Raw genomic sequence first — 22,194 nt, forward strand, 5'->3', positions numbered from 1 at the left:
CATTAAAACTAGACATAAAAAATACAAGAATTCTATAGTTAAATATCTCTCAAAAAAATAAATGTAAAAAATCTGAAAAAACATTTAGGAAATATCATCCGTCAATATGCAAAAAAAGATAATACACCATGTCTACATGGGGGATTCATCCATAGGCAAGACTGCTTCAACATTTGACAATCAATGTAATTCACCTATTAAATGATTAAAGAAGAAAAAACATAATATTTCAATAATTGCCCTGAAAGAATATTACAAAATCTAATGTACATACCTGATAAAAATTCAACAAACTAGTAACAGAAGGGAACTTTCACAACCTGATAAAGAACATGTAAAAAGACCTATACTGAACTTTGTAATTTATGATAAAATGATGCTTTTCCCCTATGATCAGAAATAAGGCAAGAATGTCTGCTCTTACCAATTATGTAGAACACTGAACTGGAGGGTGAACCCAGTGCGACAAAGACAAATGAAAGAAGTAAATGATGTCCATAAAGGAAAAAAAAGTAAGAACTCCTTGTTTGTAGGCTATAAATAGAGAATTCTATGGAATCTACCAAAAAAAAAAGTCATTAGGCATAATAAGTAAGTTCAGTTAAATTGTGGGATGCAAGTTCAATAGGCAAAAAAAAATGTATTTCCATCAAACTTGAAAATTAATAAGAAAGCAATTCCATTTACAATGTCATTTTTAAAAAGGAAATACTTAGAGATAAATCTGATAAAAAATGTTCAAGACCTATACACTGAAAATGACAAGACACTGCTGAGAGAAATTAAAGGAGACTCAAAAACTGGAGAAAAAATCATATTCATGGATTGAAGACTCAATATTGTGAAAATGTCAATTATCTGCAAATTGACCTATAGATTCAACGCAATCCCAGTCAAAATCCCAGCAAGCTTTTTTGTAGAAAGTGAAAGGCTGATTTTAAAATTGATATGGAAATACAAAGGACCCAGAAGAGGCAAAAAAAACTTTGAAAAAGAAGAGCAAAGCTCAAGGATTTACACTAACTTACTTTAAGACATATTATAAGGGTACATATAAGGGTACAGTAATTAAGAAATCAAGTGGTAGTGTAATAAAGATAAACAAATACACCGATCAACAAAATAGAATGTCCAGAAATAGACCTTCACATATATGGTCAATTGATTCCCAACAAAAATGCAAGGTGATTCAGTGAAGAAAGTACAGACTTTTAGTCATAATGGGATATGTATATGCAAAAAAAAAAGGAAGAAAGAAAAGGACTTCAACTTCAACACATACCTCTCACCATACACTAAAATAAACTCAAAATGGGATTATAAACTTAAATGTAAAACCTAAAATTACTAAATGTCTAGAAGACATAGAAAATCTATGTGACCTGAGACTAGGCAAATATTCTTTAAATAGGACACCAAATTCATAAAAGAACGAAATTATAAGCTGGAATTCATCAAAATTAAGAAACTCTGCTTTTGAAAGACAGTATTAAAGAGAATGAAAAGACAAACCACAGACCAGAAGAAAATATTTGCAAACAACACATATTATAAAGGACTTACCATCCAAAATATATACTCTCAAAACTCAGAACACACACAACTTAAAGAAAAATGAGCCAAATATTTAAAAAGACAGTTTATCAAAGAAGATAAATAGATGCCAAAATAAGTGCATGAGAAGATGCTCAACATCATTAGTCATTAGGACTATGCAATTCAAAACCACAATAAGGTGCCACTACACACTTACGTCCAAAATCAAAACAAGACTAGTGACCATATTAAGGGTTGGCAAGGATGTGGAGCAACTGAAACTCTTATACAGTGCTGGTGGGAATGTAAAAATTATAATCCTACCTTAGAAAACAATTTGATAAGTGCCTTTAAAATAAGTTAAAACATACACCTACCAAATAGCCCAGTCATTATACTCCTAGGTATTTCATCATGAAAAATGAAAACATAGCCATGAAAATGAAAACATATGTCCATATAATCATTTGTGCATGAATGTTTGTAGCAGCTTTATAGTAATATACAAAAACTGCAAACAACCCAAATACCCATCAATAAGTTAATGCATGAACAAATGGTAGTATATCCATACAGAGGAATACTATTCATCAATAAAAGTGAAAGAACCACTGATACATACACCACCATGGCTAAATCTCAAAATAATTATTCTGAGTTAAATAAGCCAGACAAAAAAAGAATAGACACCATATGATTCCATTTATATAAAGTCCTAGAAAATGTAAACCAAACAATGACAGAAAGCAGATTCAGGAGGGGCAGGGTGGAAGGGAGGCATTACAAAGGGGCACAAGAAAATGGTTGGGGATGACACATAAGCTTATTATCCTGATTGTGATGATGGTTTCACAGGTATATACAAATATCAAGTTTTATCGAAGTTTTCACTCTAATATGTGCAATTCATTGTATGTCAATTATACATTCATAAAGCTGTTTTAGAATAAATTGAACACTACTCCCAGAGGCATTTTGGTAGCTTGAGTAGACAAAATCCTAGGCTTGCCCCTATCTATTTCATCCAGTTATTTAGATTGATCTTGTGCCTAAAGGAATAATGAGTAGCACATTGAGATGATCTAAATGACAGGCAGACAGAAATTGCCATTAACTGGCACATCAACTAAATACTATGCAGTGAAGCAAACAGAATAATTATTTAAAATTTCTATACAAAAAATTAATTAGCAGAACACAAATGATTTTTCTTAGTTTTGTTTCAATAAAATATAGTAAAAATTTACAAACAGATACTCACCTCTTTGGATAATCTTGTGAAGACATCTCCTCCCCTGAGAAAATCCAGTATTAAATACAGCTTCCCTTCAGTCTGAAAGGCTAATTATAAATTAGAATGTAGTAACAGAACATTAACAGAATCTTAAAGGCTTAACAACCTCAGTATAATTTTTAATTAATATATATGTTTAGAGTTTTATCATTAAACACTATAAAGGAATTAAGCATTTATTCACATGGTCCAATGTTATTGGATAACATTATCTCAAAATCGAATTTAGTGCTGAAATAGCTATAAGTTCCTTCCTAGAACATAATCAACTTTACATGTGGTTTTACACGGAAACTTCTCCTGCCATCATTGTCCTGATTTATGGAGCATCTTGTTTTACTGCAAACTGCCTGAAATCCACCTCCCTACTGACTGAGAATCTACTAATTCTTTTAAGCTCAGGAAAAATATCACCTCCTCCATCAAGCTTTCCTCTCTTAAGGATTTCTCTCTTTTCACATTCCATAGCTTCCTTACCCTCTTCTCCATAAGAATTACCTGCTACTACCATTGAGATCTCATTGTTCTTTATTTATGTCTCTCTTATGGCACTTACTCCATTTTGATTTGTACAATTAATTTGTTTACATGTCTGTGTTCCAATAGATAAGTTTCTTGAGTCAGAGATGGTTTCACCTCTAGAGCCTACTGCATTCAATAAAGTGTTTTGCACACAACTGGTATTTACTGATTAATGTAATGTTATCCTGTTGATTCAAGGAAGTGGGACTTCAGATACTACTACATTCCATTTAGGGTAACAGGGAGTGAAAGAATAATGGGTGGAAATTTTCTGAAGATTTTTTTATAAAAATAATTTAGTACTTATTTTAATGTTTTATTTTTCAAAATTTCCTAAGAATAAAATCAATAGCTGCTACTTTTTTAAATCTTAAAAGCTCAAAGTGACATCACAGAATATATCAGTGATTTAATGATGTATATACCTTTGAATTCTCCAGGAAATCCAAACTTCACAATCTCATGTATGCATTAAATTATCAATGGAGCTTCAAACTTGGAACTGTCTGACTCCAAACTCATGTTCTTTCATTATGTTTACTGCTTCTTACTGGTATCCCTCTTCCCCAAAATATAAGAAAGAAAAACTCAAATGGACTAATGTAACTACATGGTCCTCTTCAACAGAGCTAGGAAATAAATTAATATGCTCATTATGAACATGTAAGAGAAACACATCCAAACATCAGATGCTTTGAATAAATTATCACAGTTTATAGCCTGAGATCATTAAAGGGACAGCCTAGCAGAGTAAAGAAATACCACCAGACAAGTAATCAGAAGATACTATCTTATTACCTTAGACAAATTAACCAACAGATACAGAAAATACAATTCAAAATTGGATATCGATTCTTATTCTTTTTTCAGATAAAAGATTCAGATATATAGTTGAATGTATTAAATTATTTTAAGGTATTTGTTTCCTGTTATATTATTGTTTGAAAGGAAATCTTAATTCTCTAATTCCATAAATTAAAAAGAAATTACATACCATAGTGTAATTTGACAATAAATGGATGATTTACTTCCACCAGTATATCCCTTTCCATCTTTGTTCGAACTCTGTCTCGAACTAAAAATTATAGAAGGGTAGAATGTATTACTGTTCTATATAAAATTTCAGTAGCGATCCCATCAATAATTCAGCAAACAAAAATATGAAAATATAACTTTATAAGTGTTTAAATTTGCGATCTATATATTTCTAGACAGTAATTACCATATTCTCAGAAAGCCAACAAATTTAGTTTATCTAGATGGATTAAAGTGACATAAATAGGTATTTGGATAATATGTATCTATTATGTATTGGTCTCTAATTGTTCAAATGAGTTTACTGATTAAAACTGAGCACAGTGTTATTGCTATCACAGCCTAGAAGATGGTGTATGTAAGTGTATCCAGGTGGTTGTGCTTTTTCAATATGCAAAACCAACACAGATGGAACAGAAAAAAAATAATCTTAAAAGAATATAGCTTACTAAAATAAGTTCACTTTATATTAAATAAAATGTGTCACTTTTTATAGGATTAAATTTTTACCAGGGTACAGTCTCACTAAATTAGAGCATATGCCAATATCAAACCTAGAAATATCACTTACAGGCTAGAAAACCGTAACACTTACTAATGTTTAAAGGAAACTGAGTCTACTCAATTTATACAAGCAATACACAGCATATTTCTTAAAACAAGCTTTATCAAATTCTATTTTAATAAGCTTTGTAATTTTCTACCTTTTAAAGAAGCTTTTTTTAACACCTTCATTGCATAGAGCTGCCCAGCATCAGGACCGGTCTTCTTTCGAACAAGAAAAACCTAACAGAGGAATTTTTTTTAAAAAGTAAAATTCATATTTCAAGACATTCTTGCTATACACATTAGCACACATATGTATGTCCATGAATTTTCTTTAATTTTATAAAGATATACTTATCTCTATAAATTACACTCTTAGTTAATGGTTGCTCATTTTCATTCATTTAGTAAATCACACTATCATACATACTACTGTAGGAAAGAAAACTTTTAAAATAGATGACATGGTCATGACTTTAAGAAGTTTGTGATGTACTAGATAAGCAACATAATGAAAGGCAATTTGATCTAAGGGAACTACTTTTAAGACCCAAGCACCTTTTTGTTACCTTACTAAAGACCAAAGAAATGTGAGGACTGTTAATTTTATACCTTCATTTCTACTTCCTTATTGGTCCATTTTAGAAGTTACCAGTAAGAAATCAGAGGCAATTATATCTGCTACCAGGTTGAAGAAATAAGATGGCAAATTATCACAAAAAACAAATTAAACCCTTTAAGATTACTGAGTAACACTACCTTATATTTTCAAACTAAGATTATGACTCATTAAAAGCAGTTTTTAAAAAGCCTAAGTTATGAAAATAAATATGACTAGATTAAAATTTTCAGGAGTTATTTATTTGTTAAAAAAAGCAACTTTTACTAATTTGCTCACTGCTTTGAAATAAAAGATATAGAAACTAAACAACAACAACAAAATAATAGAACAGATCAATGAAACCAGGAGCCGCTTCCTTGAAAAAAATTTAAAATTGATAAACCTCTAGTCAGACTTATCAAAAAGAGAAGAGAAAGGACCCAAGTTAAAAAAAAAATCACAAATGACAGAGGAGAAGTAACAACCAACACCACAGAAATATAAACTATAACAGAATATTATGAAAAACTATGCCAACAAATTAGAGAATCTGGAAGAAATGGATAAGTTCCTAGAAATATATAGTTACAAAAACTGAAACAAAAAGAAAGAGAAAACTTGAACAGACCAATTACCAACAATGAAATTGAATCAGTAATCAAAAAACTCCCAATGACCCAAAGTCCAGGACCAGATGGCTTCACAGGCAAATTCTAATAAACAGTTAAAGAAGAGTTAATACATATGCTTCTCAAACTATTCCAAAAATCAAAAAAGGAAGGAAAACTTCAAAATTCATTTTATTAGGGCCAGCATTACCTTGATACCAAAACAGATTAAGACACCACTAAAAAGAGAACTACAGGCCAATATTGCAGATAAACAGAGATGCAAAAATTCTCACTAAAATATTAGCAAAATGAATCCACAACAGATTTAAAAAATTAGGGGTGTATGGCGTGCTCAATTGTTAAAGCATGTGACCCTCGATTTCAGGGTTGTAAGTTTAAGCCACACATTGGAAGCAAAGATTACTTAAAAATGAAATCTTAAAAAAAAAAAACTTTCACCACAACCCAGTGGGATTTATTCCTGGGTTGCAAGGTTGGTTCAATATTCATAAATCAATCAACGTGATATATAACATTAATAAAAGAAACGTTAAAAACAATATGATCATTTCAAGAGATGCATAAAAAGCATTTGACAAAATACAATATCTATTCATGATAAAAACCCCCAACAAAGCAGGATTAGAAGGAACATACCTCAAAATCATAAAGGCCATACATGAAAAACCCACAGCTAATATCATCCTCAATGGGGAAAAACTGAGAACTTTCCTCCACCACCAGGAACAAGACAGGGATGTCCACTTTCATCACTGTTATTTAATTTAGTACTGGGAGTCTTGGCCACAACAATCAGACAACACAAAGAAATAAAAAGGCATCCAAATCAGCAAAAAAATTCAAACTTTCACTCTTTGCAGATGACATGATACTCTAGAAAACCCAAAGGACTCCACGAAAAAGTGCTAGATAAATAAGTTCAGTAGAGTCAAAGGATACAAAATCAACATACAGAAAACCGTTGCATATCTACACACCAATAATGAAGCAGCAGAAAGAGAAATCAAGGAATCAATCCCATTTACAATTGTACCGAAAACCATAAGATATCTAGGAATAAACCTAACAAAAGAGGTAAAGATCTCTACTCTGAAAACTGCGAAACACTGATGAAAGAAACTGAAGAGGACACAATGAAATGGAAAAACATTTCATGCTCAAGGATTGGAAGAACAAATATTGTTAAAATGTCTATATTACCCAAAGCAATCTATATATTTAATGCAATCTTTATCAAAATACCACCAGCATTTGTCACAAAGTTAGAACAAATAGTCCTAAAATGTATGGAACTACAAAAGACCCTGAATAGGCAAGGCAATCTTGAAAAAAGAAAGCAAAGCTGGAGGCATCACAATTCTGGACTTTGTCAAGTTACATTACAAAGCTGTAGCAATCAAGACTGTATGGTATTGTGGGGCGCCTGGGTGGCTCAGTCCTTAAGCATCTGCCTACAGCTCAGGGCATGATCCCAGCATTCTGGGATTGAGCCCCGCATCAGGCTCCTCACTGGGAGCCTGCTTCTTCCTCTCCCACTCCCCCTGCTTGTGTTCCCTCTCTCGCTGGCTGTCTCTCTCTCTGTGTCAAATAAATAAATAAAATTTTTTAAAAAAGAAAAAAAGATTGTATGGTACTGGGACAAAAACAGACACACAGATCAATGGAACAAAATAGAAAATCCAAAAATGAACCAACAAGTCCATGATCAAGTAATCTTCCACAAATCAGGAAGGAATATCAAATGGAAAAAAGTCTCTTCAACAAATTGTATTGGTAAAATTGGACAATAGTATGCTAAAGAATGAAACTATACCACTTTCTTATACCATACACAAAAATAAATGCAAAATAGATTAAAGACCTAAATATGAGACAGGAAACCATCAAAATCCTAGAGGAGAACACAGGCAGTAACCTCTTTGACATCAGCCATTGCAACTTCTTACTAGATATGTCTCATGAGGCAAGAGAAATGAAAGCAAAAATAAACTGTTGAGACTTCATCAAAATAAAAAGCTTCTGCATAGTGAAGGAAACAATCAACAAAACTAAAAGGTAGCATATATCATGGAGAAGATATTTGCAAGGGATAGCCTCAAAGTATATAACCAACTTATAAAAATCAACACCCAAAAAAGAAATAATCCAGTTAAGAAATGGGCAGAAGACATGGATAAACATTTTCCCAAAGAACACATCCAGATGGCCAACAGACACAGAAAAGATGCTCAATATCACTCATCATCAGGGAAACACAAATCAATACTACAATGAGACATCCCCTCACACCAGTCAGATTGGCTAAAATTAACAATACAAGAAACTACAGGTGTTGGCAAGGATTTGGAGAAAGGGGAACCCTTGTACACTGTTGGTGGAAATGCAAACTGGTGCAGACACTCTGGAAAAGAGTATGGAGGTTCATCAAAAAGTTAAAAATAGAACCACCAGTTAAAAGTTAAAAATAGAATGATCCAGCAATTGCACTACTAGGTATTTACTGAAGGATACAAAAACACTGATTTGAAGTGATACATGTACCCCAATATTTATAGCAGCACTATCAACAATAGCCAAATTATGGAAAGAGCCCAAATGTCTATTAACTGATGAATGGATAAAGAAGAGGTGGTATATATATACACAATGGATTATTACTCAGCCATAAAACCAAATGAAATCTGGCCATTTGCAATGACCTGGATGGAGCTAGAGAGTATTAAGGCGAAATATGACAGTCAGGAAAAGAAAAATACCATATGACTTCACTCATAAGTGGAATTTAAGAAACAAAACAAATGGACGTAGAGGGAAAAAAAGAGAAAAACCAAGAAACAGACTCTTAAATAACAGAGACCAAAGTTCTGATTACCAGAGGAGAGGTGGGCAGGGGAATGGATTAAATAGGTGATGGGGATTAAGGAGGGCATTTGTTGTGCTGAGCACTGAGTGTTTGAATCAATAATTCTACACCTGAAACTGGTATCACACTGTATGTTAACTAACAGGAATTTAAACGAAAACTTGAGGTAAAAAGACTCAAAAGGAGCAAAAACAGAATAACCAATTGAATTTCCACTTAAATAGTATTTAGAACACCAAATCCCCTCTTTACCTCAGCTCCGTGGATGGCTGACTTGTTTATTTTCACCCCAGAGAAGTCAGGTTATTCTCTGGAGAGGTCTCTGAACTGCAGGATAATAGGCACATTCCCTCACCCTAGCCCTAACTCTAACCCTAGCCTTTACATTAGTCTTAAACTGAACCCTACTCCTTGATCTGAGGGAAGAGAAGATTTGATACACAGATACAGTGGAATATTACTCAGCCATAACAAATGAAATCTTGCCTTTTGCAAAGACATGGCTCAAGGTAGAGAGTATTATTCTAAGTGAAGACCTAATCCTAATCCAAACACTAACCCTAACCTGTAACCCTAACTGTAGCCTAACCTTAACCCTAAACTTATCTCTCTGCAGAGGTCTCTGAACTGCAGAATAATAGGTGCATAATTTCACCCTGGCCCTAACCTTAACCCGCATTCTGGCCCCGAACCAACCCCTAATCCTAGATGTGAAAAAAAAAGGATTTGGTGTACACACACACACACACACACACACACACACACACACAGAGGAATATTATGCAGCCATTAAAAAGAATGAAGTCTTGCCATTTGCAAGGACATGGATGAATCTAGAGTAGTATTCTAAGCAAGATTAGTCAGAGAAAGACAAATATCATATGATTTCACTCATAGGTGAAACTTAAGAAACAACATAAACAAGCAAACGGAAAAAAAAATAAAAACAAGAGGCAAACCAAGAAACAGACTCTTAAATTTGGAGAAAAAACTGATGGTTACCAGAGGGGAGGTGGGTGGAGAGATGGGTGAAATAGGTGATGGGGATTAAGGAGTACACTTGTAATGAGCACCAGGTGTTGTAAGGGAGTGTTAAATTACTATATTGTACACCAGAATCTAATATTACACTATATTTTAACTAACTGGAATCAAAATAAAAACTTTAAAAAAAGAAAAAAACATTAATTGAATTGCCACCACACACACACACACACACACACACACACACACACTCTTCAGCTATACAAATGGCATTAACCCTAAGCACCAGACTCAAAAGTTTCAGATACCCAGTTTCCTTTTTCCTAATCAATATCATGTGACCAATATAATGACAACAAAGGAGTGAAGTCATTTCATGAATGATGACTCCACCACATGTAGGAGAACTATTTTTATCAGACTCTTGAAGGAAAGCAGTTCTCAATCCTTTTGGTGTCAGAAAACCTTTACAATCTTAAAAATTAGTGAAGACTCCAAAGAGTTTTTGGAGTTTTTTGTGGGTAATATCTATTGATATTTACCATATTAGAAGCTAAAACAGAGAAAAACATCTATGTATTGATTCATTAAAAAACAATAAACTCGTTACATGTGAGCATAAATATTTTTCTAAAGATAACTGTATTTTCCAAAGCAAAAAAAAAAACAATAATGTGAAGAGTGACATTAATAAACATTTTTGCAAATCTCTAATACCTGACTTAACAGAAAAGAGTGAGATTCTTGTATCTGCTTCTATATTCAATCTGTTGAAATTAAGTTGTTTTGCTCGAAGTAGAGAAAGAAAACCAGGCCTCACACAGATATGTATATAGAAAAGGGATAGCTTTTTCACATAATTGTGCTTATTCTTCTTTGATATGACAGAAGAAATTAAAAAGTGGCAGTTTCTTAACGGTTAGTTACAATAGAGAATCTGAAACCATATCAATTAACTGTCCATATTCTGTTACATAATAATCCATTGGTCTACCTTATACTTTGAATGGATTTTGTACTATCTAGTTTGATAATATCATGTGCTGGTCATCTCAAAAATATCACTTCACTGAGTTATGCAAATCTTCCAAATGTTGAACAGCAGTGTTGTCATCAGAAGTTTTTTGAGTATTAAGACATCAAGTTCACAGTGTAAAATAAAAATTTTCCAAAGCTAATTTTTTGCTTCAAAGCTCAAATTTTATCATTGACAAAAATATTGACAGTTGTTTCCATGAAATAACAGGACCACTTACATTCCTTTTTGAGGAAACATCTACCAAATACCCAAGTTTAAGTAACCATAGTTTATCAGTCATTCTTTCTTTTTTTAAGATTTCATTTACTTATTTGAGAGAAAGAGAAGGAGAGCACAAAGGGAGAATGAGAGGGAGAAGCAGACTCCCCACTGAGCAGAGAGCCCAACGTGGGACTTGATCTCAGGACCCTGAGATCATGACCTGAGCCCAAGGCAGATGCTTAACTGACTGAGCCACCCAGGCACCATGTCAGTCATTCTTTCAAGTAAAAATGGTGTTCTATGGAAAAAAATGGCTAGTTCAGCTTTCAACTCAAAAAATCACACAAGTGCTTTGTTTTGCTGGTGTGCAGCTTCCAGTATACAGCTGATGTGCTTTATGTGTACTTCTCATTTCATCACACAATATTAAAAAGAAGCATACTCAAGAGTTGGTATTTGAGAAATTTAATAATTGTTAACACCACATCAAGGACATTTTGAAGTAAACCTTGCATTTTTTTTAACTGCTGAGTACACAGCAGTGAATACAATGACTACTGACATAATTTGTAGTCACTGCTTTGGTTGTGTCAAGGTGCCAGAGTTTTTACAAATAGTATCTTAGTATTATTATAAAGTAGTTTTGACCTTGAGGACCCCCTGAAAGTGTCTTATGAATGCCCAGGAGTAGACAGACCACACGCATTGAGAACTACTGTTCTAAAACATAGCCCTTGGTAGGGATGAAAAGAATGGAATATAGAGGGCAAAAAGAAGCAAGGAAGAAAGAAATAAAAATGGTCCAGACTTTCAGGAAGACACTTGCACAAAGCAGTCACTTTTTCCCTAGCTCTTCTAACACTCACTAGTATCCTAATATGGCATATAACTGAAGCCACCATTCATAGTCTAGAGAAATAATTGTTTATTTGTTCATCACCTGATTTGTTCTTTTCAGGTCTTAGATGGACTGAAGTAGCATAAGAAAATATCCTCTCAGTCTGCTCTCTTCCCCTGATCAACTACAGAAGAAGTTGCATGGCTTCAAACTACTATATCTAAAAACATATCTATCCTGATCAAAGAGGCTTCTTTACAGTCACACTAATTCAACTCTTGGAAACAGTTCAGAAAAGAAATGAGTCACTGACTTACTCCAACATACCTCTTTGGTCATATGGACTTTTATATTTTCCATTAAGAAGTACTCAGTAAGTCTTTGTTCATGTAAAATTAAAGATCACACAGCGTTAACACTGATTGAAGAGAAAAAACAAACTGCAAGAAATTTTATGATGTAAACATATTTTTAAAACTATCTCTTAAAAATTACTCAAGAGGGCAAGGGTTTAATATTTCTAAAAATTCATTTTTAGGGGCAGCTGGGTGGCTCAGGCAGTTGAGCATCTGACTTGCTTTCAGCTCACGTCATGATCTCATGGGTGGTGGGATCAAGCCCTGGGTCTGGCTCTGCACTCAGCATGGAGTCTGCTTGAAATTCTCTCACTCTGCCCCTCCCCATCTCATGTGCCTGCACGTGCACACTCTCTCTCTCAAATAAATAAATCTTTTAAAAAATTCATTTTTAAGTCCTATACTGTATTATCACATAAGTAAAATCAATTATAATCCATGAATGTTAAAAGGTATGCTTTGTATAAATATTACTTGGCATGTGGAATACAAGAAAAGCTAGTCTGACAATTTCAGACATGTTTTCATGTGTTTTATTTGATTGTGCTTTAAAATAATTAATGTAAACTGTTTTGGTTTACTACATTTCAATCCATACATTAATGATCATTAATAGCATTATACCAAGTATAATTTTACATGCTTATTTCATGATGATAATGCAAGCTTCTTTAAAATACAATTTTAAAATGATTTTAGTACTGTTTTTCCCCTATTAAATATGCTATAAAGATATCTAATTGCAAGGCTTTATATAGGTCAAAATTCCATTTATTGCATTTTTAACAATGGAACTTTTGCAGACAACTAAATAAGGCCGCAGCCCAAAGTTTCTTGGAATTTCTCCTACACTTCTCTGATTTGCAGCCTTGGCCAAATTCCTGCATAGGTTCTGAATATAACAAGTCACATCCATCCATTGCCCTTGCAAATGATGTAATACTGACAAGCGAGTAGGTTCACATCTGAGGGAAAAAAAAATAAGCCACCTCCTTAATATTTCATTGGTTGATGAACTACATGAAGATCATTACTTTGTATTTTAGTATTACAAATTTTTAAAAAGGCTTCTATGATATCCTCGTTAAACTGAAGTTCCTGCACAAAGCTGAGTATTTCCTGAGGTTAAGGACTACACTGACAACTTGTCCACATGTTGCTATATTTAATATGAAGATGTTATTGAAGATATTACATTATGTTATACTGTATTATCTTTATGAAGACCCATGAGAAAAAAAAATTTCTGGTCTGTTAGATCTGTTTACAGCTTTAAAGATACACTCAATAATTATGCAATTAAAAGTATCAACTTCTTTTTAATGCCTGCCAGAAATTTTAAGTCTTCATTTTGGTCCCACTTCTAGAAGACTTATAGGCTTTTATGACATGCATTTGTAAACGACAAGATTATAGCACTGGCTTCATCTAATCTTTCCTGCTGTAATCATCTTCGCTTATTTTAAATTTTATTTTATTTGATATTTATCTATTAAAACCTTAAATCGTTTCTGGAGCAAAGCTGGAAACAGATAAATATACATATGAATAAATATACATATAAAATGAGAAAACAATGACTTTTAATGGCTTGAAATATTTGCCTGGTGAAATTTTAAGGTTGATATTTAAGCATTTATACATTTGGGATATGAAAGAACTTCATCTCTGTTCCTCTAAAATTAACATAATAAAAATACAATGTAAAATAATTAAGAGAATACTGTACTTTTAGAAATTAAAAAAAAAAAACCATACAGGTATGCAAAATGCACATGCCTACTCTACAGGTCAGTTCTATAAACACACCCCCACAGACAATCTATTAAAAGCTCTTTCTAGTTTTATTCTCCCCAGTACAAGTATTCAGTACTCGTCTTCAGACACCTCCTGTACCAGTTTACTGTCAAACCATAATCTACCCCAATTTGTCTTTTTTGTGTCCTGAAAACATTTCTCTGCATTTCATATGTTACATTCTATACCACGCAGATACCAGGTTACTTTAAGACAATCAATGTTAATTTTATATTCACTAATACTGCTTTTACAAATGTGCACATCCTGGATGTTCAATAAACATCTTTCATTAAAATGATTCAGATCATAATAATCATGCTCACTTGCCCTACTTTCCCCCCTTTTTATTTATTTTTTTTATTTTAATGTTTTTTTATTATATTATGTTAGTCACCATACAGTACATCCCTGGTTTCTGATGTAAAGTTCGATGATTCATTAGCTGCATATAACACCCAGTGCACCATGCAATACGTGCCCTCCTTACTACCCATCACCAGTCTATCCCATTCCCCCACACCCTCCCCTCTGAAGCTCTCAGTATGTTTCTCACTTTTCCTCTTTGAAACTAAATCTCAGCTACCCTCAAATTAGTTGTTCTCCTTATCTTTTTCCCCTTAAATTGTTGTTGTTGTTATTTTCTTAAGGGCTGTTAATTACTGTGTGTGTACAGTAACTTTCATGTCCTAGATGTTAGCTGTACAAAAGTCAAGAACTAGACCTATACCTTTCTGAGAATCATCTACCAGTAAGCACCTAATAAACAGTTTTAATAATGATTTCAGAGTTAATCTTTCTCAATTTTGCTCTCTCCCTTGAAATTTAAGCTCCTTGAAGGCAGGAGTTTCACATCATCCATATGTCACCCAGTACTTGCCCCTGCTGTAATTTACATACATACTGCTTTAACAGATGATAGGTGAATTCATGAACTCATATATGAATTGGTACATACATTCTGACTTTTATGATAGAGCTAAGGAATATAGATAAAATCACTAGGAAAAAGCAAGCTGTGATCATGCCAGCATATGAACATAGAAACAACGAAGACTTTTAAAAAAAATCAAACTACTTTGATTTAGGCAGCTAATAAATAGCATGAAATGAGTGGGCCTACGGTACTAGAAAACACTGATTGTTATAGACAAGTATAAAAAAATGGGACTAAAAATACAACAGAAATAAAAGGAGTAAAATTAGAGAGTTACCTTTGTGTGTATCCTTTGACAAATTTAGAAATGGCATATTTTCCAAATTTCTATGTGTACATTTTTTTGGTGGAATGTTTAGAAGAGAAAAAACTGTGGAATAAAGCATTTATTACCTTCCCAAAGGATCCCTGACCAAGAACCTTGAGCAACTCAAACTGTGCAGGATCTGCCTTCTCATATCCTTCCTTAACATGATGAGTAATAGGGATTTCTTTAACAACTCCTTCATCCTGTAAAAAGAAATCCAAACAACACTCAAATCCAGTTGCAACATCTAATGATCAGCTCCATTTAGCACCAGAAATCACAACAGAATTTAACTGACTATCCGACCCTTTCACCTTAACACAGAATTTTATGGGTCACCGGTATATTCACTTCCCTGTTTTCTAAAACATAGAGATACACCACCACCCCTATTATATAATTGCATGTAAATATAAACATATAAAATCTATGCTTCAGGTTTCCCTTCCAACTAGGCACTGACAGAAGAAAAACATCAACAACTAACAGTTTTAAGACCCTCACTGGAGGGGTGCCTGACTGGCTCAGTTGGTTGAGCATGCAATTCTTAATGTTCATAGAGCATGTGATTCAATCTTAGGGTCATGAGTTCAAGGAAGGCCCACGTTGGGTGTGGAGCCTACTTAAGAAACAAAAGACCCTCCCTGGAGTATAAATTATAAGGTGGCTGCAGAGAGTCAAGAGACAGATAAAGCCTTGTAAGTTATAGGCCATGGCAAAATATGTAAGCTTCAAAAGTTCTTTGAAATGGAATTTCAGTAGCCTTTAAAGTAGTTACTGATATATAAATGTTTAAATGTCCAACTAGCTACAACATGGAAAAGAAAAACTGGCTATAGGCAAACAAAATCTGCAAAGCCCGAACAAATGTTTCCAGGCCATGACCCTATTTCTATTGAAACTTTGTATGTAAATTATATGCCAGATTTCCTACCACCTAGGTCAGGCAGAAAAGAAGACACCCAGGGAGTGTTTATGCTTTTTGATGTAGGACTCTATTCAGCTGTGAAGATTAAGATTACACTCAAGTGAGGTGTAATTCTAGTCCCTAGAGAAACACAGTAGCTAGTATGAAAAAAACCCTCAAATGTATTGCATATCACAAAATAATAAGAGCTGGGATATAGTATCTAACATTCTAACTGTATAGAGGAAATAACTGAGGCCCACAGAGTTTAAGTTCACATGACCAGTTAATCACAATGTCTAGAAGTCTTGGTAGCTTTCCAGAACACCATATTAATTCTGGTCTGGATGTCAAGAATATTCTCAATCAATTCATGCATTAATTGACTGATAAATAAATACTGACTATGGCTAAAATGGCCATGAGCAGAATCCCAAGTAAACTAGACTTCATGGCAGTTAAAATAACTTCCATGTTACACAAGTAGTCAAACATTCACTCTCTCATGAGGATAGGCAAAGGAATTTTAGCGTTAGGTATCCGTAGCCACTAATCAGCCAGAAATGAAGAATCAGTTCTAAAAGTATGTCCATGGATGTTCACTATACATTAAAATAGTATTTCAGCAGACTCCTAAGTAGCTATGAGAGGGAGTTTCCCCAAAAAAGTAAAAAACTTTTTTTAATGAAAATACATATGCTTTGCAGCTACCATTCTGGGATTAAAGTACAGCATATCTGTATGCACATTTCCAAAAGAATATGTGTATACCAAAAGCAACATCAGACTGTATACTCTTAATATTATGTTTAAAGGAGTTTTCACTAAATACTATGAATGTACTACTGGTCTTTGGAGCATATAATAAAAACATGTACTGGAATTTTTCTCCACCTGAAAGAACACTAGTAGAAGAGTCAGTAGACTAAGTTTTGCTCCTAGCTCTGCCATGGTAAGGTAAGCAGCTCTGGCCAAATCACAAACTATTCTACTTCACTATACTCACATGACCCACAGGTTATATTAGATGGGTCTTTAAGGTTCCCACAAATCTGTGATTCTATCTTGAACACAGTACAGCATTTTTATGTATAAGTACTTTAGCTTCTGCCATTTAAGATCATCATTATAAACATGGGTCATGATGACATTAGGTTTTTTAAAAATGTTCAGAGCCAGGAAACAACCGTAGTCTATTCTAGTTACTGTCACCAAGGAAACAACTATACTCTAGTTAGTTTCACCAAACCTAAGAATGTCTTCCAAATGAAAGTGTCTGCCCAATGTCTCTTCTTCTCTTAATTAAAATCCACAGATGCCCATCCTTTAAAAATATGTCTTTCAATTTTTGGCAGCATTACCATAAGAAGTTTCCAACATGAAAATGCTACTAGATTAGAAAAGACCACTTTCCCAGTGGATAGCCACCATAAAACATTGTTCCACTGTTTCCTAATAACTCACTACCTTGTCTTTCTTTCCCACTAGACTGTAAGCTTCCTGAATTCAGGTATTATCACATTCATCTCTGCATTCCTAAGGCTTACCTCAATACTTGTTTGATTTTATGGGGGCGGACAGCCACAGAAATCCACACAATTTCAAAAAAAAGGGAATGAAGAAAAACTTGTTTTAATTTTTATACACACAAACATATGTGTGTATATATATACACATATATGTATATAGTATTTACTGTTTTTTGAGTATAGTTGACACACAATGTTACATTACTTTCAGGTGTACAAGGTAGTGATTCAACCATCCTATATGATATCCTATGCTCACCACAAGTGTAGCTTCTATCTGTCACCATACAACACTATTACGATACCATTGACTATATTCGCTAATGTTGTAGCTCTTATTCTCATGACTTATTCATTCCGTAACTGGAAGCCTGTATCTCCCAATCCACTTCATCCATTTTGCCCATCTTCAAGCTACCCTTCCCTCTGGCAACCATCAGCTTATTCTCAATTGTAAAAAGAAATATTTTAAAGATAAACTAACTAGTAAAAAAAACCTCAAAATTATTTTTAAATGCCTTGGAAAAAACAGAAAAGTATGTATCCAGAATTAATTTTTTAATATATAAAGGAAATAGGGAAACAGGAAATCCATTCTGGATAATGGAATTGGGTCAGTTTTGAACAGAACTGACTTTATTTCCAAATTTAATGAAATAAGCATTTTTCCTTAAAGTGTGAGGAATATAAACATTTTCCCAGATTATTCATGGTCAGTATTTTTATTATACTGTGTTGTACTCAATATAAATGAAGGGCATAATGGCTCCAGAATCTGTACTTTTTTAAAAACGCTGATATTAACTTACTCTTTGGCCATCTGTCTTCTCTAATAAAAACATATGTTCCTGAGCAAGCAACTACTATGCATTATGTTACTAAATTATGGCCAGTTTGCCTTTAAGCAAACAGTAGCTTACAATGCTCTAGTTACAAATAAAAATCACTAGTAAAATAAATATTTATTTAATACATATGTTTGAGTCCCACCCTCAAAGGTTATGGTTCAGTAGAACTAGGGTGAGATGTAACATTTTTTAAAACCTCCCCAGAAGATTCTGATACATGTTCAGGATTGAAAAGTACTATTTAGGTGCTTCTAAGATACAGTTATATAGGTATATAAATATAGATATCCACACAAATACACACACATACACACATGGCTACTTATTACAGAAGTGTTTTATAATATGCATGTACTCTTTTTTTTTAATGTCAAATTATCTGATACTCTCTGTGTCATCATTTCCAATATTGGTCTTTCTTATTCATCTCCTCCCCAGCCCATTCTTATCTACTTCCTAACATTTCTCAGCCTCTCCAAGGCTATACTTACTGATGTTTACTATTAAAACATTATTTTTGTGTCATCTGCAGCCCTCCTTCCTTCCTCTATTTCACTTTCTTCTGGTTCTGCACCATTCCAAAAGCTTTAGACTGGTAGCATTCTAGCCTGAAATAAGATAGTAATGTACCTATCAGCAATCCATTTGTTTTCTCCTAAAAGCGAATCATCTTCAAAAAATTTTCTCTATCCAGGTATAATAAAGTTGTGATATATTACATAATCTTCCCATACAAACCATCTTTTAATTATTCACTCATTCAGAAAAATCAACAACATTCATGGAGCACATGTATTAGGCACTGTGCTACCCACTGGGGACACAGAGATAAAATGTGGACTTGTGGATAACAAATTTTGTCAGATATATCACATCCTTTAATGAAACAAAAGGTACACAATATGTTATGGGCTGAATTGTTTCCCCTCAAAACTCATGTGCTGAAGTCTCAACCCCCAGTACCTTAGAATGTAACTATTCAGAGACAGGGCCTTAAAAAAGGTAGTTAAGGTAAAATAAGGACATTAGGATGGACCCTGATCAAATATGACTGTTGTTCTTATCAGAAGAGGAGATTAAGACATAGACACACACAGAAGAAAAAACATGTGAAAGCACAGTGAGAAGACAGCCATCTACAAGCCAAGGAAAGAGGCCTCAGAAGAAACCAACTTTGCCAACATCTTAATCTTGAACTGCTAGCCTCCATAACTGTGAGAAAATAAATTTGCTGTTTAAGCTAGTCTGTGGTATCTAGTTATGGCAGCCCTAGCAAACTTATACATAGTACCTAATTATAGTTGATCTCTATAAAGAAAGTTGCTACTGTGAAATTAAGATCTAATAACTTTGAATAGGAACCACGGTTCTTTCCAACATCATATGACAAATTGAGACAAGGATGATTGTGAGTTAGTGGTGTTGTTGTTGTTGTTTTTGGATATCATAGTAATTGTTGATAAATATAAAAATTATGAAGGCTCACTCACAACCAAAATAGTATGCTCTGACCTCTACAATTTGTAATCATCTTTTTAATTCAAGGGCCCAACAATGCTGTAACACTGGAAAAATATACTGATAGAGTACAAAACAAACTGCCAAATACACTACTGCTCCAATCTTTTGACAACTGATCTGAAATCACCTGTTAATGTGAAAAAGAAGCTGAAGAAAATTTATTAGGAAATCATACTATATAATGCTATTATAGCTACTTCCTAGGACTATGGTACTAAGCATAGATACCTCCAGAAAACAGGTCAAAACAAAATAAGAGGATGGACCTAGAGAGTATAATGCTAAGTAAAGTAAGTCAGTCAGACAGACTGATATGTGGAATCTAAGAAACAAAACAAATGAGCAAAGAGGAAAACAGAGAGAGAGAGAGAAGCCAAGAAACAGACTCTTAATTATGTGAATAAACTGATGGTTATCAGAGGGAAGGTGGTGGGGGATAGGTGAAATAGATGACAGGGAAAAAAGAGGGCACTTGTCATGATGAGCACTGGGTGATACACAGAATTGTTGAATCACTGTACTGTACATCTGAAACTAATATAACACTGTATGTTAACTATAATGGAATTAAAATAAAAAAGTGAAAATAAAGAAGAGAAAGTTTAAAGCATAATTGTTTGGGTTTTATGTAACAATGCAATATCCATCTGTTCAAACATTTGCTATATTTCTGGGTAGATAGAAATTCCAGAATTCTTGATCACCCAGAAATTCCAGAGCATGTAGTTGTGGATTTTTTAAAATGTACATGCAAAGATCTGGGAAAGCAGTTTGATGTACTCTTCTCATGCAGTGAATAATCCAGGATCATTGAAAACAAAGCTAAGTATCAGCATACTTTGAAATAGGCCTAAAAGTAATAAAACGTAAATGTCAAAACATGACCACGGTGAACAAAACACCTCAAATAATGTACATATTGGAAAGTAATTACAGAATATTTAGGTTAGGAAAATAGTATCAATTTGTACTAACTGAAAACCAAACAAGGGTGGCAAACTAGTTCCCACTTGGCTTAGATTATTCTATTTACCAGGATCAGCTCTTCAATTCCCTCATCTATAAAATGGCAATAAAACCTACCCTATCTATTTCAGATTTGTTGAAATCCACAAAATGCCTACAGAAATTGAAGTTATTGAATTATTTATACTATTTATCTTTGCATCCCTTGTGGTATAGCATAACTACACCTTCTATTGGCTAGGCATCAATATTTAGATGAACAATAATTGTTTATCAAAGAGTTTTGCATATCTATAGTACCAGGGTTTGAATTTTTTTCTTTTGCAGAAATTTTCCCCTTATCACATTATCAGTATTTTTTATACTGCATTATGTTTTTTTCAAGTTTTTCTTTAAATTCTAGTAGTTCACATATATTGTAATAATGCTTTCAGGAGTAGAATTTAATCATTCTTCACTTACATATAACACCCAGGGCTCATCCCAGGTTTCCTCCTTAATACCCATCACCCATTTAGCCCATTCCCCCACCTACCTCCCTCCATCAACCCTCAGTTTGTTCTCCATAGTTAAGAGTCTCTTATGGTTTGTCTCCCTATATTTTTTTTCTTCCACTTCTATAGTCACCTGTTTTGTTTCTTAAATTCCACATGAGTGAAATCATATGGTATTTATCTCTCTCTATTTTTGCTTAGCATAATACACTCTACCACCATCCACGTCATTGCAAATGACAAGCTTCATTCATTTTATAGCTGAGTAATCTTCTATTGTATACATATACAACATCTTTTTTATTCATTAATCAGCTGAAGGAAACACAGGCTCTTTCCACAATTTGCCTATTGTTGATAATGCTGCTATAAACATCGGGGTACATGCACCCCATCAACTCAGCATTCTTCTATCTTTTGCATAAATACCTAATAGTGTGA

General features: G+C 33.6%; 1 protein-coding gene across 1 annotated transcript in view; it reads right to left on the bottom strand.

The window, feature by feature from the left end:
- The window catches only part of RPS6KA6 (ribosomal protein S6 kinase A6), a 206,870-nt gene that overhangs the window by 112,450 nt on the left and 72,226 nt on the right, over positions 1-22,194 (bottom strand). Inside the window, exons 3-6 of the mRNA XM_034649643.1 lie at positions 15,575-15,691; positions 5,092-5,173; positions 4,347-4,427; positions 2,798-2,877 (exon numbers count right to left, since the gene is read on the bottom strand). Of these exons, the coding sequence (XP_034505534.1) occupies positions 2,798-2,877; positions 4,347-4,427; positions 5,092-5,173; positions 15,575-15,691 (360 nt within the window). The remainder of the gene's footprint in view (positions 1-2,797; positions 2,878-4,346; positions 4,428-5,091; positions 5,174-15,574; positions 15,692-22,194) is intronic.

The sequence above is a fragment of the Ailuropoda melanoleuca genome, chromosome X (genome assembly GCF_002007445.2).
Source record: "Ailuropoda melanoleuca isolate Jingjing chromosome X, ASM200744v2, whole genome shotgun sequence".
Taxonomy (NCBI): Eukaryota; Metazoa; Chordata; class Mammalia; order Carnivora; family Ursidae; genus Ailuropoda; species Ailuropoda melanoleuca.